The following is a 27,149-nucleotide window of genomic DNA, read 5'->3' as shown; positions in this document are numbered from 1 at the left end:
GGGCAGGGTCTTTACCACCCTCAAAACACCTATAAAATAATAAATAATAATAACAATAAAAGTCCTGTATTAATTTCTTTAAAACCTTGACAAGTGAGTTTTCATTGTGTTTCCGATAAAAAGACACTTAAAGTATCCTTAGTTCCATTGATCCAAGCTGGAACCCAATCGATTGAGTGATCATTCAAATTATACATTCTCTGAAGAGTGCACGCTGCCCACCCATCTGACCACTTCTCTTTGTTGCAGGTTTGGACAAGTACACTGGTTATAAACTGCGTGTTGCGGCGTCTACAGCCATAGGAGAGAGTTCTCTCTCTGATGAGGACGACACCTTTGTTTTCACCGCAGAAGACGGTTGGTTCTCAACAGCTACTCTACACCAGTGGTTTTCATACGTTTTGTGCCCAAGGCACGCCAATGGGCTAGTCAAAATCTCAAGGCACATCTGTATTCTTAGATGAATTAGAAGCTACAAACTATGGGTTACTTGCGTAACCCCGGTTTTGTAAATTGCGAACGAGTTGTTCACTATGGGAAACAGCGCCCTCCGGCGATGATACAGAAGCTTCACATTCACTCCCTCAGGGCCGAAACCCTTTTTGGCCCGATGGGCCTTTCGTCGCTTCCCAGCAGCCTCCTCGCCCGAGGGCATAAGAGGAGCAGGAACGCGGAAGTCATCCTCTTAACACACCAGCTTCCTTCTGCCAAGCAAAAAAGAAGGGTGTTTTAGTGAACAACTCGTTCGCAATTTACAAAACCGGGGTTACGCAAGTAACCCATAGTTTTGTTGCATTGCTTCTCTCGTTGTTCACTATGGGAGATATAAACCCCCGGAATGTACCTAAGAATCGAGGTACCACCACCCGCTGTCCCAGCCCTCCCCTGGGCGCCAGGGCCACGCCCCGAGGGGCGTGACCCTTGCCACCCAGGCGCCAACAGACCCACCGGGTCTAAGGCACGGAACAGGAGAAAAGTGGGGCCCTGACAGACCAAGGTCTGCCTTATAAACTAAAAAGCAGGCACAGCCTGTCTATTCTAGTGGGGGGAGGGCCCTGACAGACCGAAGTCCGCCTTATAAATCTAAGGCCCAGACATCGGCCTATCCTACACTAAGGCACAGGGGCATGAACAGAAACTACCGCGGTTCCATGCACCCGCCCACCCTCAGGTGGAAGCCACACCCAGGACTGCGTGCGCCAATGAAGACGCCGCCACGTCCAGGCTGTAGAAAGCAGCGAAAGTCGACGGCGACGCCCAACTCGCTGCAGTACAAACGTCCTGAATAGACACCCCTCTGCAGAGGGCCCAGGACGCTGACACACCCCTAGTAGAGTGCGCCCTCAGGCCCTCAGGCACTGGGGCCCCCCTACTGGTGTATGCCAGGCGAATAGCCTCCACAATCCAACGGGAAAGCGTAGACTTAGCCACCGCCTTTCCCCCAGGCCCGGGGCCCAAGGAGACAAACAACTGGCTAGGCCGGCCCTGGGCCGCAGTCCTCTGGACATACAGCCGCAAGGCTCTCACTGGACAAAGACAGTGCAGCCTCCGATCCTCCTCTGAGGCAAACGGAGGCGGGTGAAAAGCCACCAACTCGGTTGGCGCAACCACCGTCAGGTGGTTCTTGGGGATGAACGCCGGGTTAGGTTTTAGAACAACCCTACTACCATCACCCGCAAACCTCATGCACTCCGGAACCACCGAGAGGGCATGTATATCGCTCACCCGTTTCGCTGTTGTCAGCGCAACCAAGAGTACTGTCTTGAGCGCGAGGAACTTCAGTTCCACCGTCTCAAAAGGTTCAAAAGGAGGACGAGAGAGTGAGTCTAGCACCAGGACCAAGTCCCACGTGGGAAACAAAGACCTTGAGACAGGGCGTTCACGCAACGCGCCCTTCATGAACTGACCCACAAGTGGTTGTTTCCCCGCGGTTTTTCCATCGGGGAAACCAACATGGTTGGCCGAAATGGCCGCCAAGTACACTTTAACCGTGGAGAAAGCGTTCCCAAGATCCAACCTATCCTGTAGGAAGGTCATGATATCTGCGGCCGACGCCTGGAACGGGACCACAACCGGGGACTGTTCCATACACCACTCCTCGAACACGCCCCACTTAGCTCCATAGAGAGACCTAGTGGAGTGTGCCCTAGCGGCCTGAATAGTAGCTACCACCCTAGGTGGAAGTCCAGTCGCAGTCAAGTTCGCCCTCTCACGGGCCAGACCCACAGAGCTAGGTCTGCGGGTCTGGGATGATGAAGTTCGCCCCCCGCCTGCTGCAGCAGGTCCTCTCGCAACGGGAGGGGCCAAGGCCGCTCGTATAGGAGGGGAGCTATCTCCGACCTCCACGTGCCCCATGCTGGGGCCACCAGCAGCACCGTCAGGTCCCGGAGCCTGATCCGTTCCAGAGTGGGGTGGATCAGCTCCAGCGGAGGGAACGCATAAAGTAGCCCCCCCGGCCACTCGTGTGCCAGGGCGTCCAAACCCAGCGGAGCCTGTCCTTTCATTGAGAAAAACAGCGAGCACTTCGCGTTCTCCTCCGAGGCAAAAAGGTCCACCTGGGGCCGACCGAACCTGGTCCAAATCTGGACCGCGACCCCGGGGTGCAGAGACCAGTCCGAATAATGAGTCCTGCCTCTGGACAGAAGATCGGCTCCCCTGTTCAGAAGTCCAGGCACATGAGAGGCGCTGATTGATTTCAGGTGCAAGTTGCACCACAGTATCAGCCTCCGAGCCAGACCATCTAAGGTAGGAGACTTCAGACCTCCCTGCTTGTTGATGTATGCCATGGTCGTGGTATTGTCTGTCCTGACCAGAACGTGACAACCACCGATGTGGGACCTGAAATGTTTTACTGCCAGAAAGACTGCCATCAGCTCCAAGTAGTTGATGTGTGCTTTCCTCATACTGCGGTCCCATAGACCCCTGGCCATCCGGCCCTCGAATGTTGCGCCCCAGCCTGTCAGGCTGGCATCTGTGGTGATCATCTTCCTCGAGATGATCCTCCCCATCGGGACGCCCTCCGACAGGAAAGAAGCTACTTTCCACTGTTGAAGGGATTGCATGCACGCCGCGGACACTGTCACGTGACGAAAACCCTGAGTGGCCGGGATCCTGAGGGAGCCCACCCATCTCTGAAACGGCCGCATGTGTAGTCTGCCCAGACGCACTAAGGAAATGGCCGAGGCCATGAGTCCCGCTGCCCTCATGCAGATTTTGTACTGGACCCTGCGTCCCAGTTGAAACAATGCCAGACACTTCAGGAAGGAATCTATCCTCTCCTGAGACAAACGCGCCCTGAGAGCGACCGAGTCCAGTGCTATACCTATAAAAGTAGCGCAACGGGACGGTGTGAGCACGCACTTCTCGAAGTTTAGCGTGAACCCCAGGGAGGTCAGGTGCGACACCACCAGACTGGTGTGATGACATGCTTCCTGACGCGAATCCGCCGTCAGAAGCCAATCGTCTATGTAACTCGCTATGCGAACGCCACTCTGCCTCAGAGGGGCTATCGCTGCCTGAGTGCATTTCACGAACACCCTGGGACTCAGGGACATCCCGAACGGGAGGACTAGGTACTCGTACACCCGACCCTCGAATTCGAACCGCAGGAATTTCCTGTGCGGTGGGTAAATAGGGATGTGGAAATATGCGTCCTTGAGATCTATTGAGCTCCACCAGTCGCCCTGGCGGACTGAGCGTAGTAACGCTGCTGCCGTCAACATTTTGAATTGAAAAGTTTTCAAATACCTGTTGAGAGCTCTGAGATCCATTATGGGACGTAATCCACCCCCTTTCTTCTTGACCAGGAAGTATCTCGAGTAGAAACCGAGACGGCTTTCTCCTGGTAGCACTTCCCTTACGGCATTCTTGCGTAGTAGAGAGGAGATCTCCTCTCGTAACGTCACCGCCGCTTGACCACTCGCTTGTGACAACAGTACTTTGTTGGACATGGGTGGTTTGGTGGAAAATTGCAGTCTGTAACCCTTTGCTATCGTACGAAGCACCCAGGGGTTGGGGTTGCATTTTTTCCATTGCTCGATGTGCAATGACAACGGATTTGGGGGGGTTGTTATTGTATTCGAGCGTACACGAGCCGCCATCTTGGCGCCACTCGTTGTCCTGACAACCGTGCTTGGTGTTACTTCCGGGCCCATGTACGCGGCCATTTTGGAAATACTGGCCACGCACGTGGGCGCCGCCATTGTTGCCGGCAACACGTGTCTGCGAGCAGCAGCGGCCATCTTTATTGGCAACACGTGTTGTGCAGTGGGGGCGGCCATTTTGGCTACACCCACCGTCCTTACAGCAATTTGGCTTATATTTACCTTGTGACTTTCTTTTATGGACCAAGGAAAATTTCGGCGTGACCCTTGTAGGAAATGACGGTTTTGGCCCGCCATAACGCCTTTTCTCTGTCCAACGACCACCATGGACCCCCGCGGGGGGGTCCGTAGTGGTCGTTGGCTCATTTTGGGTACCTTTGTTTGCAGAAGTTTTTGGTTGTTTATTACAGCATTTTTCGTCAAGTAAGAAACATTTGCATTTGCAACAAAAGCACGGGACACATTCACATTTAACGGATACACATTTAAGTAATTCTCTAGGACAACATGTGTATTCAATTGTGCATGCACATTCACGTAATTTGCTACTGTGACATGTGTGTGTGTGTGTCTGAACTCGGGGCTCGTAGCGCAGTTCACTGTCGCCACTGACTCCGATGAAGGTCTCCTCCTCTTCCTCGTCGTCCTGGTACTGAGGCCCGCGGCCACTAGAACCCGATGCAGATCCCCCTTCTGAGGGAAGAGGGAACCGGGGGAGAGAGCCTCCCTGCACGTCTGGCAGGGAGTGATGGTGTCACCTAGTTGACCCCCCACGCTTGGACGTGCGACCTCTGTAACCGCCTCTCTGGTTAGGCTTGCTGGGTGGAGGGCGAGGACGGTCGTCCTCTCTCCGGTCCCGCTGTTCGCTTCTGGCGGCGGGCGGGGCGGAGAAGGAATGGGTCTGGCGAGACGGAGCGTCCTGTCGGGTCGGTGGTCTGCCTCTCTCCGGCCGCGGAGGACGGTTCTGGGGTTTGGGGGGAAGGCAGCCTCGTCTTGAGCTTTACGCACTGCGGCGCTCTCCTGCAGGTAGCTCATGCCCCCCTTGAAAAGATTATCTGGAGTTACTTTTAGGTTCTGGAGATTCTTTTTGTCCTCAGGACCCTTGAAGTTGACGTGGTCGAGCCACCGCGCTCTCTCATGAGTAACACACAGTCCGATTCCCCTGCCAGTCCACTCTGTGGAGTATTTGTTAAGCAGGATAAGCTCCTGTGTGATGCGCCTCATCTCTGCTAGCTGCTGAGGTGTGGCGGTGTCTCCTGCCTCGCTCAGGAGTACTTTCAGGGACCCCTGCAGCAGCGCTGTGGCGTTGAGGGCTCTAGCTCCGGAGGTAAAGGCTTTGTGGAGAACTCTGGTGGCTGCAGAGCCAGACACGTCCTTCTCGTTGGTCAGAAGCGGAGGATCCTTAACCGTGGAAAAGGGGAGCTTCTGGTTCTTTGGTATGCTAAGGGCGAGTGAGAGGGCTAGGGTGCGATCCATGGGGGGAAGGGCCAGGAGACCGAGCTCGCTCGCACCCGCACAATCGATGTTAAAACGTAGCCGTTTAGGATCAGAGTCGGGGGTTAAAGGGGAATCCCACGACGATGAGAGAGCTGTGTTGAAACCCATAGCCAGGGGAAGCTTAGATTTCTTGGCAACCTTTTCTGCCACCGAGTCGAGACCCTGAAACTCCGACGGGTTGGCGGGGGGCTCCTCGGTGTCGTCAGCCGGCCATTTAAGACCGCATCTAATGGTAGCTGTTTTGTAGAGCTCCAGTAAAGTGGTCTCGCCTTTTTCGGCTGGTGGGAGAATGCTGCCAGGCTGAGCCGCAGCCGCCACCGCAGGCATCGTAACAGGGAGAAGGGTCCTCGCTTCAGGTGGGCCGAGAACTGGGGGGCCACGGTCATCCGTGGCGTCAGCGTCGTGGAGGACGACCTCCTCGTCCCCCTGGATTTCATCGACGACTTCGAATTCTTCGATATCGTCATGGTAAGAGGTGATGGCCCCGTTATCGGCATCACCATCACCACTCACCGGCGGGGAGTAGTAGCGGAGAGCCGCTCGATGCTCTGCGCTGCTGCAGCGGCCATCATGTGGGGAGAGAGGGGGATCCACGTGGGGCTCGCTGTCCTCGTAGGGTGCCCTGGATGTAGGAGAGCGTGAGCGGGGGTGCAGAGTAGACCTCGGAGCTTCCAGAGCTCGTGCAGAGCCGGCTGCTGCTGACACTCGGGGCCGCCGACGTTCTTCCCATACGGAGGCTAGGCTAGCTGGCCCGCGGTCCGCCGATCGTCGAGAGGAATAGTAGCGGCGGTCTCCGTCGTACTCGTCCTCGCAGCTCTCGAACATGGCTCGTGGTGGTAGGAAGAGCCTCTGGGCCCTGTTGAACCTTTCCCTCAGCTCGGAGGTGTGCAAGCCTGCACACTCGTAGCATCTCGGATCGCCGTAGACGGCGTCCTCAGCGTGCGCGAGCCCCAGGCAGCTAACGCAGTGGTCATGCTGGTCCCATTCCTCGAGAGGCTGGGAGCAAGAACGGGAGCCGCAACGCCGCGGGGGAAGGTCCATGCTGGTCTCCAGCTGTCGGCGATCGGCGACGGCTGGACGGTCCCGTCGATCCATGAAGAGCTAACAGTGTTAGCGGAGTTTTCCACGCCGGGAAAATAGTAGTTAGAGGGAGAAAGGTTGGGGAACTCAGTGGACTGGGATCCAACCCGTCGCTATTGAGCTTGTAGAAACCCGCAACCTCGATACTTACAGTGTGGAGCTCCTTCACACGCTTGGCAGAAGGAACAAAGAGGATGACTTCCGCGTTCCTGCTCCTCTTATGCCCTCGGGCGAGGAGGCTGCTGGGAAGCGACGAAAGGCCCATCGGGCCAAAAAGGGTTTCGGCCCTGAGGGAGTGAATGTGAAGCTTCTGTATCATCGCCGGAGGGCGCTGTTTCCCATAGTGAACAACGAGAGAAGCAATGCAACAAAACTCACAATGTGTTGCACTGCGACTGTGTTGTGAGCTTGTAGATCTGATTTTAAATAAAAAAACGTTTAGCCTACAATGACATGCCCAAAAAGAGTACAGAATTGGTCTCAGTAGTGGTAAATGAGTACGCACAAAGTACTGATATGGTAAATAATTCATAACGTGAAGTTATGTAGTTGTATTGCTATAATAATGTGCTACCTTGTCTCGTTTGGTTTGGGAATGGGAACCACTGCTCTACACAAACACTTCACAACCACAAACCTCTCTGCTTTGTTCCCTATAAAATATAAATGAGTGTTATTTTAAAAACCACGTTGTGCTAGAATATTAAATAAACATTAGATAAATGTTGGAAAAGGTTAGAATGTATCTAGGTGGAATAGGTAAGTATCATCTGTAATGCTCTCTACTAGGCTACTACTATGTTTTATAAGAACAAGACATAACCTAGTCCTAGACTATAACATTATATATATTAGGGCATTATAGATATTATATAATATCTAGGACTTAGATGTAGATCTCACACTTTGGAGCTGCATGAAATATGCTTGAATTCCACTTCTCGGTTCAGTGATATGATGTCAGACCACACGGCCAGTCCTTGACATCTCTCTCCCTCTCCTCTCTGTCTTTTACACACTCACTCAGAGCCTGATTCCCCCCCTCTGGACTTAGCTGTGGAGGACACCACGCCCTCCACTGCTACCCTGACCTGGTCTCCACCCGAAATGGCCAACGGGGTGATCCAACAGTATGAGGTCCTGTACGCGAACGAATCCTTCTCTGCTGTGGTCAACACGTCCGTGCCCAGAGCCATCCTGGCTCACCTGAGGCCGTACTCCTATTACAACGTGTCTGTCATGGCGTACACACGCCACGGACACGGCAACCAGTCCTCAGACACGTTAGTCATGCTGTCTGGAGAGGATGGTATGTTTGTAGATACACCCACCACCTGCACTAAAACAAAAAATATCTACTTTACTCCCATACATCTGAAAATGGATTTGGACTCTCTCTTTCTGTGTCTTTATGGGTGAAAACCAATTTTTTGTGATGGAAATTGTAAGCCATAATGGTTGTAGGTTTTGAATGATGTCTTTTTTATAGCACGGTTCACAACTATCTATTTAGGTTTAATTAAAACAACATTTACTCTGTATTTTTCCAGTCCCGGGCAGTCCTCCGTATGGCCTCTCGTACGAGTCGGTTGGGTCCAGTGAGGTGAACGTGACGTGGCAGCCCCCGTTGGTGCCCAATGGCGCTATCACCCACTACAGCCTGCAGCTGTGGAACTCCACCCACACCCTCAACCTCACATCCCTGACCAGCGACCTCCACATCACGCACCTGAAGAAGTACGCAGAGTACCGCCTCATGGTGCAGGCGAACACGCACGTTGGGCCGGGCGACCACACGAGCGAGCCGCTCAACATCACCACACTGGAGGATGGTGAGGGGGATGGTGTTGGGGGAATGGGGGGCTATGGGGGGAAAGTGAAGAGAGAGAGAGAGAAAGAGAGAGAGAGAGAGAGAGAGAGGTTGTTGGGTTTTCTTTTCAGTTTTTCAGGTGACTGCTTGGACTTCGAAAGGAAATGGTCTTGAAATCTTCACTTTCCTTTGATCCTATCCTCCAGCGTCCTCTCTCTTCTAGGTCAGTTAACCACAAAGGGTTCCTGAAAGCACTAATGGCATTACATCACAGGTACCTGATCCTGAGTGAGAGGTCCCTCATGTTCCCTTCCATGCCCGAGAAAGCCAAAGCCACCAGGATCACCACAGCGACTAACCTGTTTTTAATTTCAGGGCCACGGTACTCCGATTCTTAGGGCTTTCTCGGTGACGTGCTATCGTGCAACGCAAACTTGGCAGGATATCTGGAAAGCTGTCGCCCTGGCCTGCCAATCCAGTGTCCATTGCACTGGGAGGCCATGTGTGTGCTCGATTCATCAAGTTTCTCTCCCGCCTCTCAGACCCAGACACACCCCCTCAGTACCTCCATGCCAAGAAGTTGTCAGACTACCAGGTAGAGTTGTCCTGGGAGGAGCCTCTGGAGGCCAATTCAGACATACTGTACTACGCAGTCAGAGTTTGGTGAGTTATCTGAATGTCTGCGTTCGTCTCTCTGTCTGTCTAGCATCTAGTTGTATCACAGCTTTCTGATTCCTTTTCTGTCTTCGCCAGGCCGAAGGCGTGGCCGAGACTATGTTTTGCCCCCTGTCTGTCGGTCCGTGTGTGTGTCCGTGTGTCCTTCCGTCCGTCTGTGAACAGCTAATCTCCGGCATTGTTGGCCCGATTGGCCCATTTTGTGCAAATCAGTACACAGTATCTCTATAGTCATGTGATCAAGACGGATTTGTCCGATTTCAAATGTATTAAAATGCAATGTAACGTTGACAAACAAATTACCATGCAATGAAATTAAGTATGTTGGGTTACTTATCTCATGCAAGCTTCAAGGTTTTGCAATTATATTTTCATACCGTACTGTAATGAAGTGAACATCCCTGTGGATATACTGTAGTAGTTCAGGTTCAAGTCTTTTTTGCTTTCCCGACTCCCATATCAGGAACGAGTCAAGTGAGTTGTGGCAGAACGTGACACAAACATCAGTGGTGATCAACGTGGACTCGGAGAGCACCTACAACGCCTCAGTGTCCAGCTGGACCAGGCTGGGTGATGGAGGAGTGTTGATATCCATCACCTTCACCTCCATTGATTCAGGTACAAAACATGATGGATACAGTATGTATCTAATACATCACTGCTATTCACAGCTGACCATTTCAAAGATTTTTTAGATAATATTTATTAAACCTACGCCCAATGGAGCAGCTGTAATATTTGTTACAGCGATAATTTTTATCTGATTTGGCTCAGACCTGGCAGATGACTTAAGGGTTGGGTCACAACCTGCGCTATTCATATTTTGGGTGGTGTTGTTTTCAAACCAACGGTCAAGGTCCCAGCACAAGCTCAAAGCATGTGGCATTTGTGTAACCTCTCTCTCAGTGCTTTTGTTCAGTATCTAAGTATTTATTACATTTCATGAACATGGGCCCAAGCCAAAACATAAGTAATGCATGAGATGGGTATTATTAGGGTATCAATTGGGCTCTACTTTTACATTCACAGTAAAATCCTTAGTGTTCCATTTGTACACTTTTCTGCACGAGTTAAATTAACACTGGGATTTTTTTGTTGTTGTTTTTTGTTTTCTTCAGGATGTTGAGAAAATAACCCCCCGCTTGCCATGTGTTCTCTCTCTCCTGCAGAGCCATTTGATCCTCCACAGAACGTGTCATTCACCAATGTGACTACCTCCTCTGTCAGCCTGATGTGGCGTCCACCCAACGAACCCAACGGCATCATTGTACACTACACCATCTACTACTACATTGAGAACGGCACTGTCACTCAGCAGGTGACACACACACACACAGTGGAATATATTAGAAACATGTTTGTACTGTTATATTTTATGTGTGAAATATCACAAAAGGTTTAATCTAAAATTCTGCAATTAAATATAATAGTGAGTGGGTGAGATAGCATTCAGCCACATGAACCCTAGCGTCCCTAAGGCGAACATTCGGCAAGAATAGGTGAACACATGCCTATAATAGTATATCTACAAGTTCACAACAGGCCCCGTTGCTATGCGCTGTGAGCTTTTACTCGTAGATTGGCTATTTTCAGTGAACATATTTAGTGTGTAGGAAAAAGGTCGGGGACTAAGTATAGACCACTGGGTGACCCCAGTCAACGAAGTATAGGGCTTAGTATTTTAAGAAATCACACTAAAATAACAATAGAATATAATTTAATGGAATAGCATGATGCTGTTACTGTCTACAACTCTATGACACTGTGTAAATGCTTGTGTCTGTATCTACAGAGGGTACCGGTTCTTGCATTATCTCCCGCCTCTCCTGACTCCCCCTACTCTTACACTGTGACTGGGCTGGTTGGGGGAACCAACTACAGCCTGTGGATGACCTCCAGCACTGTACAGGGCGATGGAGGGGTCCAGAGTCTGCCCTTAACCGTGACTTTACCTGAGGACGGTCAGTCAGACACTCTCACACACACACACACACACACACACACACACACACACACACACACACACACACACACACACACACACACACACACACACACACACACACACACACACACACACACACACACACACACACACACACCATACACCACCGTATATCTAACCAGCAAACAAATATTACATCCTCCTTACCCTTTAGTTGGAGAACCACACATACAGATTGGACGCACAGACCTTTAAGAAAATTACAATATAAAATGCAATGTTGTGGTGGGTTGTTCCTTTTCATTAGGCCCATCTTTTTAGCCCAGTTCCGCTGCTGTGCCACATATCCGAACTCATTATCCCAATAAATATTAACATTACCACCCACGGCATAGCCTCTTGAATAAATGGGGCTTACTAAAACATACAAATAGGCTAGCATACACCCACACACTGTATAGTCTTGCATTGGGGCTACGTCTGCACACTTTTTTCCCCCAAACTTCTTTGCCTCTTAAAATTACATAAAAACTCTGCGATTGAAGACATTGCTTTCCACCTGTCAGTGAAAGGAGATAACTCTCAGTCTGGCAAACTGGCTCTTTTTTGTCCTCCTGAGACCCTGTACCTTGGGAGACAACCGGTTTGTATTTCCTTTTACTGAGCAGGGAGAAAGTTGTCAAGAAATAGATGTATAATAGTCAAGGAAGGCTGTTATCCAACAAAACTTTGACAGGAACTCAGCAGACTTGGCAGAAAACTTTTATAAAGCTTTGTACAAAGAAAGAAAGACTGTCATGTGCATCTGGACAGAAATAGCAGCAGTTGTTAAGGAGACGTGTTACTGCAGATATTGAACATTACCTGATATATTCCAAACTGTGTTTTTATTAGTGACCTGTATCCCAAAAGCGATCGCCTTGTTTTTGTGTTATTTTGTGAAAAAATGGTGCAGACAGGCAGCCGTTGTAAGACTTTGTGCATGCAGAGTGTGTTATGTACACTTTGCTCGTGACTCTTGTCTCTGAATGATAATTGCTTGTACTGACTGTGTATCTCTGCCTGTTGCTCTAGCCTCTCCACTCTCAGTCAAGCACCGGATCTCCAGGGCACCCCGCCTGTACCGCCCCGACCAAGCCCAGCAGGGGGGCGGCGGTGGGGGCTCATTCATCTGGGCTCAGACCCCCACACAACATCCGCTCATCCACTTTACTGGCCTCTCAAGTGCTACACCCCTACCCTTCCCTTTGCCTTACCTAATCTGCCACTTCTGATCCTCTGTGGTGTGCCACAAATGATGTGCCCCTCTGCACACCTGCTCAGACTGGGTGACTAGCGAAGGGGCTAAAGATGATGGCCGCTGAACACAGGATGAGTATTTCCTGCTCGGTGTCCCTCAAACCATAAAGGTTTTTTTTCCCCCCCAGTGGTTTATTTCCCTCTCTATTGCTTCTCAATTTCATTGAATGGGACCGTTAAATTCATAGAACGATGTTGTTGTTTTGTTTAGTTTTTCCCCCCTACACTGTCCTTGTCTTTTTTATGTTTTTTCCCCCTCAGTTTTCTGTATCGATAAATGAACTGTCATGTTTCTCTGGCTTACTCTCCTGTTCTGTACTGATTGTCTTAATGGGTGTGATGACGACAGTGATTTTGGCGGTTCTCATGACAATGAGAGATGATGACCATAATTATGCTGATTACAATAATACTGACTGATGCACTGTTCATTCCTCCTCAGAGAGTGTGTGTGTGTGTGTGTGTGTGTGTGTGCGTGTGCGTGTGCGTGTGCGTGTGCGTGTGCGTGTGCGCGCGCGCGCGTGTGTGTGTGTGCGCTCGTGCGTGTGTGTTGTTGATTAATTGGCATCATTTTCTGGCATTCATTATAACTCCCTTATCCCAAGCAGCTTGCAATTTGGGAGGATGTTCGTACCATCAGTAACGTGCGACCATGATGACACTCTCCCCTCTCCTCCCCTCCTCCTCCTCCTCGCCCCTCCTCAGTGCCCAGTGACTCGGTCCACAACCTGACGGCTCAGATCATCAGCTCCACCGCCATCATCGTCAGCTGGGACCCTCCCCTGGAGCCCAACGGCCGGCCCTACTACCTGCTCACCCTGCAGGAGGCCGGCGTGCCCCCCAGCCCTCCCGGCCCTCGACCGGGCCCCCCCGCGGTCAACAGGACCAGAGAGATGACCACGGAGAACCACGGCTTCTACTTCACAAACCTCAGGAAGTACTTCCCCTACGTGTTCACGGTCAACCCGGCAACTGGCGCCGGGCCCGCCGTAAACCTCAGCAGGACTTTGTACCTGAGAACCGATGATGACAGTGAGTTGGCGTACGCACGCACGCACGCACGCACGCACGCACGAACGCACGCACGCACGCACGCACGCACGCACGCACGCACGCACGCAAAACATTTATTATAGTAAATTAAATGGTAATTCATAACTTTTTGTGTACTTGTAAGTCTTGTATATATTGCAATAATAACGTGTGGTTGTAAAAATTCCAAAGGCACACTTGGACTTGCACTAGTGTACCTCAGCACACCGTTTAGGAACTACTGTATTTATTTTAGACTATATTATCTGATTGAAAGGGTTTCAGCCCAGATGGCTTTCATCATCTTTTTTTGTGTGTAAATATATCTTCTTGAAAGCTTCCGTACTAGTCAGTCATCGACAAATTATTGTCCATTATCAATATTATTCTTTCAGCATTGTCCCGCACTATGCATGCACCAACACTAAGGTGCAGAGGTTAGCAAATATGGTTTAATCTGGTTTAACCGTAAACTAACTAAGTACAGTACATTTACTCAAGTACTGTACTTAAGTACAATTTTGAGGTATTTTTTACTTTACTGGAGTATTTCCAAATTTCAGTACTTTTACTTCTACTCCACTACATCTCAGAGGCAAATATTATACTTTTTACTCCACTACAATTATTTGAAAACTTTAGTTACCAGTTACGTTGTAGATTTTGATTATTATTACACAACATACATTAACCACTTCAGCCCTACGTACATTTTGGACATTCTGCATAATGAGTATTTTCTACTTTTGGTACTTTTAAGTACATTTTGATACCAATACTTTTATACTTTTACTCAAGTAAATTTTGAGTACTTTTACCACCACTGGTCTTCTGTCCCATTTGACTGTGGATAAGCCTATATGTTGCTCTGAGCTGTGTCTACGTGTGTGCCTCCAGTCCCGAGCTCTCCTCCGGTGCTCGTGTCCAGCAGAAACCTGTCGTCCTCCTCCATCTCCGTCAGCTGGCAGAGCCCGCTGGAGCCCAACGGGGAGATAACGGAGTACGCTCTCACGCTGTTTGGACTGGGAGACAGCAACACGACGCAAACCTCCGACACGCGGTTCACCTTCACCGACCTGATGCCGTACACACCCTATAACCTCTCCATCACAGCCGCCACGCAGAAGGGCACAGGCCCCGCCCTCTTCCTGCTGCTCCACACTGATGAAGCGGGTAGGTGTTTAAAACCCTTTAAAGGGGAATTTTGCCCCACGGTTTTCTTACCTTTTCTATGATGTTATGATATCCTAGGATGAACGGTACAGTAGAACTCCATCCCGGGTCCGCCACAGCTAAAAACCTGGGCCTTGCGCTAGATCGCATATTTTGATAGCTTTTTTTGTTTGTAACGTGATTGTAACACTATGTAACGTGATTGTCTTGAATGCGCCCCACCGGAAGTCTCGCTAGACGATTTTGAAATCTCGAGATTGAAATCTCGTCTAGCGAGAATTCCCCTTTAACCCAGAGATTGTAGATCTGCAAATCTTTGAATATATATATATATTTTTTAAAGCGAACATTTTGAACTAAAACATTTTTAAACTTATGTTGCTATAATATCAGTGGTTCTCAAACTTTTTTCATGTCAAGGAAAATGATATGTATTTGGCCACGGACCCCCATCTCAAAATATTTTGTTCCAGGGACCCCCGAGAAGCAAAGATTTGTGTGAATGTGTTAAGCATTTTTGCTTTAAAAATATATATATTCAAAGATTTGCACACATTTTCACGATTTTTTCAAAAATAGCAGATCTACAAGCTCGCTGTGAGCTTGTATATCTGCTATTTTTCCATAGCCAAAGTATAAAATAATGGCTATAGCTAAAATCTAAAATGACACAGATGCGTTCCCGGATCGAATGGGTTAAGATATGTATGTACAGTAATATGTGTGTATTTAAATAGCCATACCGGTCTGTCTGAGTGTCTCTGTGTCCACCTGTCTGTGGTGCTCCTCCAGGCCCCATGTCCCCTCCGCTCAACCTGACCATATACAACCACACGGCCAGCTCCGTGTGGCTGAGCTGGGAGCCGGCACTGGAGCCCAACGGAGTGGTCACACACTACGGCTTCAGGATCCGGGAACTCATCACACACACCGTCACACACCAGGTAATAACCGTGCTAATTTCACACACTGGAGGCCACACAACACGACACAACAACTCTGCAAACGACAAACACATACACAAACGTACGCTCACAAATAGAATGACACGTACATGCACGCACGTACACACGCACACGCACACACAGTCAATCATTCACTTTTCACACACCAAGTACTGTACTGTAGCTCTAATTTCACACTCCGTACACAATTTGACACGCGGCAAATTTATCTTCTAACTCTTTCTTCAATTTGAGTTTGTATTGATTTATGGTTTGTTTTTTATCTATTTTATGACCTTTGTTGTTTTGTGTGTCTTGTGTGTACGTGTGTGTGTGTGTGTGTGTGTGTGTGTGTGTGTGTGTGTGTGTGTGTGTGTGTGTGTGTGCGTGTGCGTGTCAGAATTCCTCCAGTCCCTGGACCATGGAACATCTCGCCGGCTTTAAGCCTCACAGCGAATATGAGATCAGTGTTTACAGCTACACCAAGATTGGCCATGGAGACCAGTACAGCAGTCCTGTCACTTTCACAACCAACGAATCAGGTATACGTGACTTGTCACAGCACACAGTAGACTTCAGTTGGTCGGTCGGCGAACAAATACATGCTCTCATCCAGTGGTGGAAAAAGTACTCAAATGTTTTACTTAAGTAAAAGTATAAATACTGCAATGTAGAAGTACTCCGTTACAAGTAAAAGTCTGGAATAAAAAATGGACTTGAGTAAAAAGTACAATTATATTGGTATCAAAATGTACTTAAAGTACAAAAAGTTAAAGTACAAAAATGTTTGAAAATAGCAGATCTACAAGCTCACAACGCGTTACGATGCGACGTTTCGTGAGCTTGTAGATCGGCTATTTTCAAATAGCCTAGGTTTAAAATAGGGCTAAAGTGGTTAATGTATGTTTTATAACGTAATAATTTTTATCTGCAAAGTAACTAGTAACTACATTTTTAAAATGTAGTACTTTTAAAAATTGTAAAAGTACAATATTTGCCTCTGAGATGTAGTGTATAGACAATTGGAAACAAAAATTAAAAGTACCTCAAAATTGTACTTAAGTACAGTACCTGAGTAAATGTACTTAGTTACTTTACACCACTGCTCTCATCTAATGTCGATGACTGAGTGTGTGTGTGTGTCTAGTAATTACAGTTTGTTGTCTCTGCAGCGACTTTCTTATACTCTACTTTCATATACTGTGTACATAAAATTATATTCTTCATGCTAAAAATGCAGTAGCCAACAGTAGCATTGTCAGCTACTTGCACTTTATCCTTCTTGTGTGTCTTTCCATCTATACGTTCATCTACTTCTGTGTTTGTCTTCAGTATCCGATGAGGTTAGGAACCTCTCTTGCTCGGGAGTAAGCTGGGACTCGATCCATTTGCAGTGGGACCAGCCGGCCAACCCCAATGGACAGATCCTCTTCTATCTGATCCTGGTGGAGCTGGACACGCACACATTCACACACCAGGCTCACACCACCGAGTACACAGTGAACGGTCTGGCACCAGACAAGGAATACGCGCTCATCGTGGTCGCAGTCAACTCTGCAGGACCAGGAGACCCAATGAACTGCACCAGTATGACTCAGTCTGAGTCAGGTAGTAAATATTGATATATATTAAGTAAATGTTAATATTAAGTAAATATGAATCATTTTGTACACTCTGTTATCTCATCAAATAACCTACTCTGTCAACAAGTAGTCTCTCTTTGATGGCCATTGTTCTATTGCTGAGCCGTTATTATCATGAGTTATGGATAGAGCTGTGTGAATCATTTTTCATTATTATCAGCAGGAGATTAATATAGGATCTTATCACAGGTCATCATAGGGGACTATTATATCCTTGTCTTCTATCATCTGCATGAATGCAAGCCGGTGGGTGACCAGTGGTGGGAAAAGTACTCAAATGTTTGACTTAAGTAAAAGTATCGATACTGCAATGTAGAAGTACTCTGTTACAAGTAAAAGTCCGGAATTAAAAATTTACTTGAGTAAAAGTACAAGAGTATTGGTATCAAAATGTACTGAAAGTACCAAAAGTAGAAGTACTAGAATGTTTGAAAATAGCAGTTCTACAAGCTTACAACGCGTCGGGATGCGACTCGTTGTGAGCTTGTAGATCGGCTATTTTCAAATAGCCTAGTTATAAAATAGGGCTAAAGTGGTTAATGTATGTTTTATAATGTAATAATTTATATCTGCAAAGTAACTAGTAACTAAAGGTTTTCAAATAATTGTAGTGGAGTAAAAGTACAATATTTGCCTCTGAGATGTAGTGGAGTAGAAGTAAAAGTATAGACAATTGGAAATACTCCAGTAAAGTTAAAGTACCTCAAAATTGTACTTAAGTACAGTACTGTACTTACTTTACACCACTGCGGCGGTGACACACAGAAATGAACTCTTATTGTCCACTGGACCCCTGTGCTTTCTCCCTGCAGTCCCAGGGGCACCTAGTTTCCTGAACGTATCCAAGGCAACGGCCACTAGTGCAACCCTCCTGTGGGCGCCGCCCCTCTACAGCTCAGGCCTGCTGACAGGGTACCGCATCATAGCCCAGCTGCTGTCGACCACCTGTGAGCCCGAGCCTGCGGCGGGTCAGGGCGAGGAAGTAGCCCCGGGCTACTGTGTGGATTCAGAGAACGTGGTGTCGGTAAACATCTCGACCGGCCACGGAGGCTACCACAATATCACACTCCAGTCCCTGGCCAAATATAGACGCTACCGTTTCAAAATGGCTGGCCTGACTAACGCCGGAGAAGGGGAATATACGGTCTGGACTTATACGCACACGCTGGCCGGAAGTAAGAACGCGCACGCACGCACACACACACTCTCAAGTCCCGGTTAAGGATATTCATGTTGCACACACTAGATATAACATATTGACGGCGGGATGAATACAGACCAAGTTTAGGGAAGGATAGAAGTGTGTTTCCACTATGCCCTTAATGTTTTACTATTTGTCTTTGTACAGTAGATCTTTGAATACTGGATGATTTGATATGAATATGCATCCATATCTACATTAACAGCATCATATAAGCACGTACTGTAAGAGCATGTTATTTCTTACTCCACTCAGGTCCTGATGCCCCTCCCCGTACTGTAACAGTGACCCCCACCTCCAACAGCCTCCGTATTGTGTGGGATGCTCCCGCTGTCATCTCTGGACCCACTTCCTATCTAGTGCATGTCTTCTCTGTGAGTAGTAGTACACACACATTAATGTGTTACTTTGTGCTGTCTCCTTGTCACATTAAATAAATACCCCTATGAATGATCTTTAGTAGCCTTATTAAGGGGCAATATCAGAAGGTCAAGAGGAAAGGTCACACATTTCTGTGTGACCAAAGAGATTGGGAACTGTATGAATTGTAGCACACTAACTGAGGCTTCTAAACGACAGAGTGGTGGTGCCTTTAAATGCGCATTTAATGCAGTGAGGACAACCTTTCTTTATCTTTTTTTTATAGGAAAACATGAAATGTTTTCACAAAACGTAAAATGGAGAAAACTTAAACTAGTAACTGCCGTGAGAGGTCTGAGATAACCTTTTCAGGTTCTTTATTTGAGTTCTAACAATATTAAAATAAGTATATCTTCTTCAACTATTTTCCGATTTCAATTTATGACAAATCATTTGAAAGGTTACAATCTGCACTTTCATATTCTGTAAAGAACAGAAAAATAATGTGCCCTACTTCCAGCACATTCTATCAAACCCTGCCACATATGGGCATACAGTAGCACTGAGTACCTCAAATGCCACAGTGTAATACAATTGATGTGCATCTCTGCAAGAATGAATAAACACAGAATAAATGAATGAATACAAGTGGCAATAATTGCTCTGGAAAAAAAATATATATAAAATGTTGACCTGCCATAAAAGTGCAATAATGTATTTTCTTCTCAGCTGGACGGTGCTGGTGTGAACCAGTCGATGGTACGGGCCCCAGAGGAGCTGAGGTCCGTGGTGGTGACCAATCTGACTGCCTTCGCCCTTTACTCTGTGATGGTCACAGCCTACACCGGCCCGCTGGAACAGGCCATGCGGGACGGACAGGCCAGCAATGCCACGGTCATCAGGACCCTAGAGGAGGGTGAGTCAGACGGGGCTCCATTCTCCAAATGTGATGCTCCGCTCCCCTGGTGCTTCTCTGCAAATCTGACAAAACTCTTTATTCTCTTTACTCTTTACTCTTTATTCTCGGGCTCTACCTCTTTCTCTCTCACACATACCCTCTCTTTCTCTGTCTTTTCCTTCCATTCTCTTTACTTCTATCTCTCTTGAAATGTAAAATTTCTAGTTGAGGTTTGTTTTACAGGAACATTACATTTACCATAGAGGTATATCAAATTAAAATACAAAAAAAACACCCGCCAATACAAGCTTTGCTGTTTTATGAAGATACCGTACAACTAAGGGGTGTTCTCCCGTCCCCTCTAGTACCCAAGGACCCGCCCAAGAACCTGGCCCTCGTAATAAAACCCGGGTCGGTGACCGGTGTGCAGTTGTCCTTTAACCCCCCGGAGGAGCCCAACGGGAACATCAGCGCCTACATAGCGCAGGTGTACCAGCGTGGCAAGATGGTCATGACCATCAACCTGCTCAACTTCACCAAGAGCAACAACCAGACGCTGAGCACCGCCATCGAGTGTCTGAAGGGAGGAAACAACTACACCATACGGGTCAGGATGGATGCATGGATGGATGGATGGATGGATGGATGGATGGATGGATGCATGGATAGCGGGGTAGATGCAGTGGTGGAAAAAGTACTCAAATGTTTTACTTAAGTAAAAGTATCAATACTGCAATGTAGAAGTACTCTGTTACAAGTCCAGAATTCATATTTTACTTGAGTAAAAGTAAAAAAGTATTGGTATCAAAATGTACTTAAATTACCAAAAGTAAAAGTTCTAAAATGTTTGAAAATAGCAGATCTACAAGCTCACAACGCGTCGCGATGCGACGCGTTGTGAGCTTGTAGATCTGCTATTTTCAAATAGCCTATGAATAAAATATGGCTAAAGTGGTTAATGTATGTTTTATTATGTAATCATTTATATCTGCAAAGTAACTAGTAACTAAAGTTTTCGAATTGTTGAAGTGGAGTAAAAGCACAATATTTGCCTCTGAGATGTAGTGGAGTAGAAGTAAAAGTACTGAAAATGGGAAATACTCCAGTAAAGTAAAACTTCATCAAAAGTGTACTTAAGTAGAGTACATGAGTAAATGTACTTTACACCACTGGGTACTGTAGATGGATGGATGGATGGATGGATATAGGTAGGTGGGTAAGAAGGATGGATGGGTGGATGCATTGCACCCTCCAGTGTCACATTCACAGGATCCTCTGACACACGATCCATTGTTCCCTACCAGCCATTCAGACCCCATTGACCTGTTTCATTCATGTGCCACTCATTCACAACCTCCACCTGCCTCTAAAGCCTTCTCATCTCTACGTGTGTTTTCCAGATTGTAGCGGTGAACGGGGCGGGTCAAAGTCCGCCCAGCGCAGAGGTCAATCTAACAACAGGCATCAAAGGTACAGCCGGTACCCAGCAGAACACATGTATTCACCGCAAGAGGATTTCAGCAGGCTTTAGCGAACCGCTGTGTGCAGTGTTTGCCCACCCTTTACTGCAGTTTGTTTGCTTGTTTGACTCTTGTGTGTGTGTGTGTGTGTGTGTGTGTGTGTGTGTGTGTGTGTGTGTGTGCGCGTGTGTGCTTGTGTGTGTGTGTGTATTCCAGCCCCGGCCAAGCCGGCTCAAACACCCCAAGTGGTGCAGGGCCGTGGAGGGGTTACCATGGTAACCCACAGGAGCATCACAGTCCGCATGCCCGCCTGTTTCTATAGAGATGACAACGGGCCGATCAGGCGCATTCAGGTCATCGTGGCCGAGTCGGGGGGTACGAGTCCTCTGGCTATTTGCCTAACTTTTAATTTTTTAACCGAAATAATACTGTGTCACGTTTCATGTCAATGTTTTCCCTACTCAAATGTTTTACTTTAAGTAAAAGTATCAATACTGCAATGTAGAAATACTCCGTTACAAGTAAAAGTCCGGAATTCCAAAATTACTTGAGTAAAAGTACAAAAGTATTGGCATCAAAATGTACTTAAAGTACCAAAAGTACTAAAATGTTTGAAAATAGCAGATCTATAAGCTCACAACGCGTCACATTGTGAGCTTGAAGATCGACTATTTTCAAATTGCCTAGGTATAAAATAGGAATAAAGTGGTTAATGGATGTTTTATAATGTAATGATTTATATCTGAAAAGTAAGTAACTAAGTAACTAAATTTTTCAAATAATTGTAGTATAATATTTGCCTCTGGGATGTAGTGGAGTAGAAGTAAAAGTAGAGAGAATTGGAAATGCTCCACTAAAGTAAAAGTACCTAAATTTTTTTTACCTAAGTACAGTACTTGAGTAAATGTACTTAGTTACTTTACACCACTGCCACTGACTCACCGCCCTAACATTCTGTCCTTTTATGCAGTGATGGATATGGACTTGACCGATTGGAAAAATGCGTTTTTAAATCAGCCCACGCCTTACCTGACGGACGAGGGGTTCCCCAACCCGCTGTGTGCGGACAGGGACACGCAAAAGGGCGCGTGCATCTTCGTCGGGGACGAGCCCAGAGCGGACGAGCCCACAGCGGATACGTATGTGATAGGAGAGGATGAAGACTGTATGGAGGACAAGGCCTTTAAGTACTGCAATGGCCCTCTGAAGCCAAGCACTGTCTATGTGTGAGTATAGCACTGCACAAACACCATGTAACACACCTCGTGCAAACACTCATTAAAACCAAGACTATACGTGTCTCTTCCATATACAGTTATCGTTGAATAAAACTGCCCCCTTTGCAGGTCCGTTTTTACAGCGTACCTACTAGGGGCTGAGCCGTCTAGAATAGGGTCTGTTAGTCTGTGTGTGTGTGTGTGTGTGTGTGTGTGTGTGTGTGTGTGTGTGTGTGTGTGTGTGTGTGTGTGTGTGTGTGTGTGTGTGTGTGTGTGTGTGTGTGTGTGTGTGTGTGTGTGTGTGTGTGTGTGTGTGTGTCTGTACGGGGCTAATCTCGCAAACCGCTGGTCCAATCAGTGCATTGTACGCGTTGCCAGTGGGTCAAGGAAGTTAATCCCTGCATTCTTTTCACATGTTTTATATTTTTGGTATATTTAACTATTTAAAACTTTATATTGCAAGTCAATGGCAGTCATATTGGGATGTATGACTCAAATTCTCCGAAATCCACATGGAAGCCACGCCTTTTCTTGTTATACTCTTATTAAATTATCTTTTACACAAAACAAAATAAAATAATTGTATACACCCATACAGGTGCGTCATTCCAAATGCCCATGACATGAAAGAATGAATGAATGGATAAATGGGTGAATTGATTAATTGAAGTCCTTTAATGAGAAAAGTGCCAAACAAAAGGGCACATGGTTGTAATGTCATCCATTTGTCATCCATTTGTACAGTAAACAAAAACAACACGCATTGCCTCCACTTCCCCTCTGACTGCTGGCTTGTGTTCAACAGGTTTAAATTTCGAGCCACCAACATCCAGGATCAGCACACTGACTCTGAGTATTCTGAGCACATCAGAACCTCAGGTAAGCCAGCTCCATCCCTGTCTCACTTCTACTCCAGAATACATCTGATACAAAAACACATGATGCTGATGTTTTGCATGTGTTTCTCCAGCGGACGGGGTGTTGACCAGAGATCAACAGATCATTCTGGGCGTGCTCCTCTCCTTCTTCCTCGCTGTGTTTCTCATCATCATCATCTGTGCCTCGGTCAAGTGAGTCTCCTTAAACGTAGTAGGCTGCTCCATTCTCCGCACGAGAAAATCCTGAATGTTCATTTAACCCTCAGGGCCCTGTTCGGACGATCTAAAGTATGTTTTGAACAAAATTTGTAAATTGTTTCGGGGGAGTGTCCGTGCCAATTATGAAGTTGTGTTCAACGCAAGTTCAGGAGTAGAGACCACCCTCTGCTTATCACAGCCACTCCCCGTTCTCAATCGCTTCCCTATCTACCACACCTGCCAGTGTTGATTTTGACAGCAATTGATTTAGTTTTAGTCAGAGTCTTTTGAATAAAATTCCATTTAGTTTTAGTCATATTTTAGTCATCTGAAATGTTTTAGTTTTAGTCTAGTTTTAGTTTTTAGTTGACTAAATAGCATAAGATTATAGTCGACTAAATCTACAGTTGATTTAGTCGGTATTTTGTCGGTGCCTTGATGGCGTCGTAATGGCTGATTTTAAACTTAGTTGCATGCTGAAAATAGCAGATCTACAAGCTCACAACACGTCGCAGCGTGACGCGTTGTGAGCTTGTAGATCTGCTATTTTCAGAGCGCAACACCTGAGCGCAACCAAACATAAATGACTTGTCTTTTAGTCCTACTGAATCTCTTCTCCACTAGTCCCTCCCTGATATTTTAGTCTAGTTTTTATTTGTTGACGAAATTGTCAATATATTTAGTCTTAGTTTTAGTCATTGTAGCTTAGTTTTTATTTAGTTTTCGTCAGTGAAAAAAGGTAGTCGACGAACTTTTTTTGTCATAGTTTTAGTCGACGAAATCAACACTGACACCTGCCTTCACTCATTAGCCACTTCCCATTCACCCGTATCTACTACACCTGCCTCCACTCACCACAGCCAATCCTCGTTGCAATCCCCACAGTATAATTCCCCATCGACTACTGTGTTCTGCTTCACATCCTTGTCCGCCCCAACCTACTCCTTCTAGGAGGCAGGCCCACCTCTCAGGATGTTTTCTGCTACCTTTTTTTTCACTTTTAGCCTATACCTTGGGCCATCCCAAGTTGATACTGAACATCCCCAACTCGGGCCGTTTGGTCTCAGGGACCCCAAAACCTATTTTGTAGGTATATGTTTCTGGCAAAATTATTTAAATGCAAATACTAAGGTACAACAAGGGCATTAATAGTCATATACTGTAGGTATGAAATTTGGCATGGAGTATCCTGACACATAGGGGGATGTATCAAAATAAGATTCAGGGCCTTGCTGCAGTTCTATTTTAAAATATCACACTCAACAGCCCCAGAAACGCATACAAAATACTGTCCACTTGACAAATTCTCATCAAAAAATACTATTTTCAAGAACTTTATGATGATTATTATAATCATCATAATCATCAATGATAATCATCAATGATGATTATGATCATCATAATCGTCATGGTATTAAGCCTCTGAATTATTCATGGCTGTATTTTGGGCATTTGATAAATCAGAGTGTGTGCTACCATTACATTGCCTTTAAGAAGAAGCTACGCCTTGACACCCTATTTTATGACCAACACACCCATGGGTGATAAATAAGCGCAAGATCATTTGATCATTTGAAAACGGGGGCGCCAAGCGTAAAAATGACAACTGCGCTGGTCAGAAGATAGCAATGACAATTATGCTGCCTGTTAGCACCACTTTGCACTGGGTGGCAGATAGGGTCCTCAGTATTACAAATGGGTAAGGGTCCATCTGGTTCCATTTGTACACTCTCAGTTAAATTAACACTCATAATTGTATTCTGTGTCTATCACAGTGGCATGTAAGTGATTGACATTTGCCTCATCCAATGTCAGGTTCCATCAGCGTAAGAAAGAAGGCGAGACTTACTCACCCCGAGAAGCAGAGATCATAGAGACCAAATACAAACTGGACCAGCTGATCGCTGTGGCTGACCTGGAGCTGAAAGAAGAAAAACTGAACCGGTAAGACTGTGTGTGTTTGTTTGTGTGCGTGCATCTGCATGTTCTCCAACTTCACAATTCACAAATCTACTGTTTCATTTTCCTTACCACACAGTACATGTATATGGCATTCATGCACAACTTTCCTTGCGGCCTCTTTGATAAAAAATATTTTAAACAAAAGTGTGCAAATGTTGCAACATTTTATTTGGGTTATTGAAATCACCAAATTTAAGTGAAATACCAAAAGATAAAACTAATGTCTACTGATCAAAGTGTATTTTTCACATAATATGTTTCCTCATATTCGCTATGAAGTTAATATAAAGGTAGAGAACGTTTTTATGAATGAGGCCTAAATGCACTCACATACCCTGCGACACCCTCGCTACACCTGCACTTTGCCCCATCCAGGGATGCCTAGCTGTGCTTAGCTTCTCTCTCACACAGCCCTCTCTCTCACTGCAGGTACTCTTCCTTCTTCTTTAGACGGAAAGAGATATATGTCATCCAGTAAGTTGGGGTTTGGGTGTGTACCACTCTCTTTGTGTGTGTGTGTGTGTGTGTGTGTGTGTGTGTGTGTGTGTGTGTGTGTGTGTGTGTGTGTGTGTGTGTGTGTGTGTGTGTGTGTGTGTGTGTGTGCGCGTGTGCGTGTGTGTGTGTTTGTTGTGATTTGTTTGCTCGAGTTGGAACGCATTACTAACGTCCGCTTGTTTGATTTCATCCCTTGCTTAGCAGTCCTGCTGAGTGATAGCATTGTGTGCATTCTCTGCAGAAAAAAACATTTAAATATAACTAGAACTGCAACTGTTGATTATGTGTGTTTTGTTTTTACAGAAAAAAATCCATATTCTTTTTATGAATGACTATATCAATTAATCTGATTAACCATTTAAAGGAGTAGTTCACCCAAAAAATTACTTATTTTCTATCAATTACACACCCCATGAATTCATGGAGATTTTTTTGTTTTTGTCGCATTCCTAAACCAATAATTTGATGACCGGCGGAGATAAATTTTTTGCTCCACTAAATATAACAAGGCATTGGGAATAACAAGGTGCTGCTGTGCCCCTGGTCCTCAGTAATAAGGGAAGAATGGAGAGTGCAAACTAGTGATCAACTGCTTAGTTCAGTTCTGCCATGTAGACTAGCATCTGGAATAAAACATCAAAGTTAGACCTCCTCGGTTCCAGATTCAGGGGACTGGAGAAAGAGAGGGGCTACATTTCCCCTGCTCAAACATATTGATGTTGACTGCCTTTAATGAGGACCCGTGTGAACCCGTGTGGACATGAATAATGCATGCCCGACCATAATTACTGAGTTATCCACTTTCAACCTGGCATCCCTATTCTGTCAATATAGGGCAAATATTTTCAAATATTAAGAAAATAAAAAATAAATCAAATAGCGTTATTATGTTATGATATAAGTGTGTGCTGGCTGTGCGATATCCATACAGTAACGACACATTGCCATGGCTTATTTTGTGTATTTATTTTAACACAGGCTCCTGAGCTACAGAAAATCCCTCAAGTAAGTCACCTTTGAATTGAATGTAATTATTTAGCAGCTGTAGGCGTACAGTATGTGCTGTTCTGGTTGGCATTATGTCTTGTAATCTATAATTGATTTACTATAAATAGTTCTTGGCTGTTGGGGTGATATTTCTTCAGCTCCTTCTCTCTCTCTCCCTCCTTGCTAGGCCTGTCAATAAGAAGTCTTTCATGCAGCATGTGGAGGACCTCTGTGCCAATGACAATGCCAAGTTCCAGGAGCAATTCTCCGTATGTAGCTTCATCATCTGATA

General features: G+C 46.4%; 1 protein-coding gene across 1 annotated transcript in view; it reads left to right on the top strand.

Moving 5' to 3' along the window:
* Positions 1-27,149, top strand: part of ptprq (protein tyrosine phosphatase receptor type Q) — a gene marked incomplete at its 5' end in the record, with an annotated part of 76,310 nt that overhangs the window by 37,240 nt on the left and 11,921 nt on the right. The window contains 25 exons of the mRNA XM_080438038.1: positions 250-357; positions 7,708-7,989; positions 8,231-8,512; positions 9,033-9,153; positions 9,629-9,783; positions 10,335-10,483; positions 10,958-11,126; positions 13,115-13,441; positions 14,339-14,614; positions 15,407-15,558; positions 15,959-16,100; positions 16,891-17,166; positions 18,014-18,376; positions 18,658-18,776; positions 19,492-19,678; positions 20,026-20,267; positions 21,061-21,130; positions 21,337-21,495; positions 22,091-22,346; positions 23,143-23,216; positions 23,308-23,407; positions 25,229-25,357; positions 25,805-25,849; positions 26,849-26,875; positions 27,045-27,130. Coding sequence (XP_080294164.1) covers positions 250-357; positions 7,708-7,989; positions 8,231-8,512; positions 9,033-9,153; positions 9,629-9,783; positions 10,335-10,483; positions 10,958-11,126; positions 13,115-13,441; positions 14,339-14,614; positions 15,407-15,558; positions 15,959-16,100; positions 16,891-17,166; positions 18,014-18,376; positions 18,658-18,776; positions 19,492-19,678; positions 20,026-20,267; positions 21,061-21,130; positions 21,337-21,495; positions 22,091-22,346; positions 23,143-23,216; positions 23,308-23,407; positions 25,229-25,357; positions 25,805-25,849; positions 26,849-26,875; positions 27,045-27,130 — 4,296 coding nt within the window. The remainder of the gene's footprint in view (positions 1-249; positions 358-7,707; positions 7,990-8,230; positions 8,513-9,032; positions 9,154-9,628; positions 9,784-10,334; positions 10,484-10,957; positions 11,127-13,114; positions 13,442-14,338; positions 14,615-15,406; positions 15,559-15,958; positions 16,101-16,890; positions 17,167-18,013; positions 18,377-18,657; positions 18,777-19,491; positions 19,679-20,025; positions 20,268-21,060; positions 21,131-21,336; positions 21,496-22,090; positions 22,347-23,142; positions 23,217-23,307; positions 23,408-25,228; positions 25,358-25,804; positions 25,850-26,848; positions 26,876-27,044; positions 27,131-27,149) is intronic.

The sequence above is a fragment of the Gymnoscopelus braueri genome (genome assembly GCF_963280865.1).
Source record: "Gymnoscopelus braueri genome assembly, chromosome: 9".
NCBI lineage: Eukaryota > Metazoa > Chordata > Actinopteri > Myctophiformes > Myctophidae > Gymnoscopelus > Gymnoscopelus braueri.
Note: the sequence above shows the minus strand (reverse complement) of the source record. Positions and strands in the feature narration are given on the sequence as shown.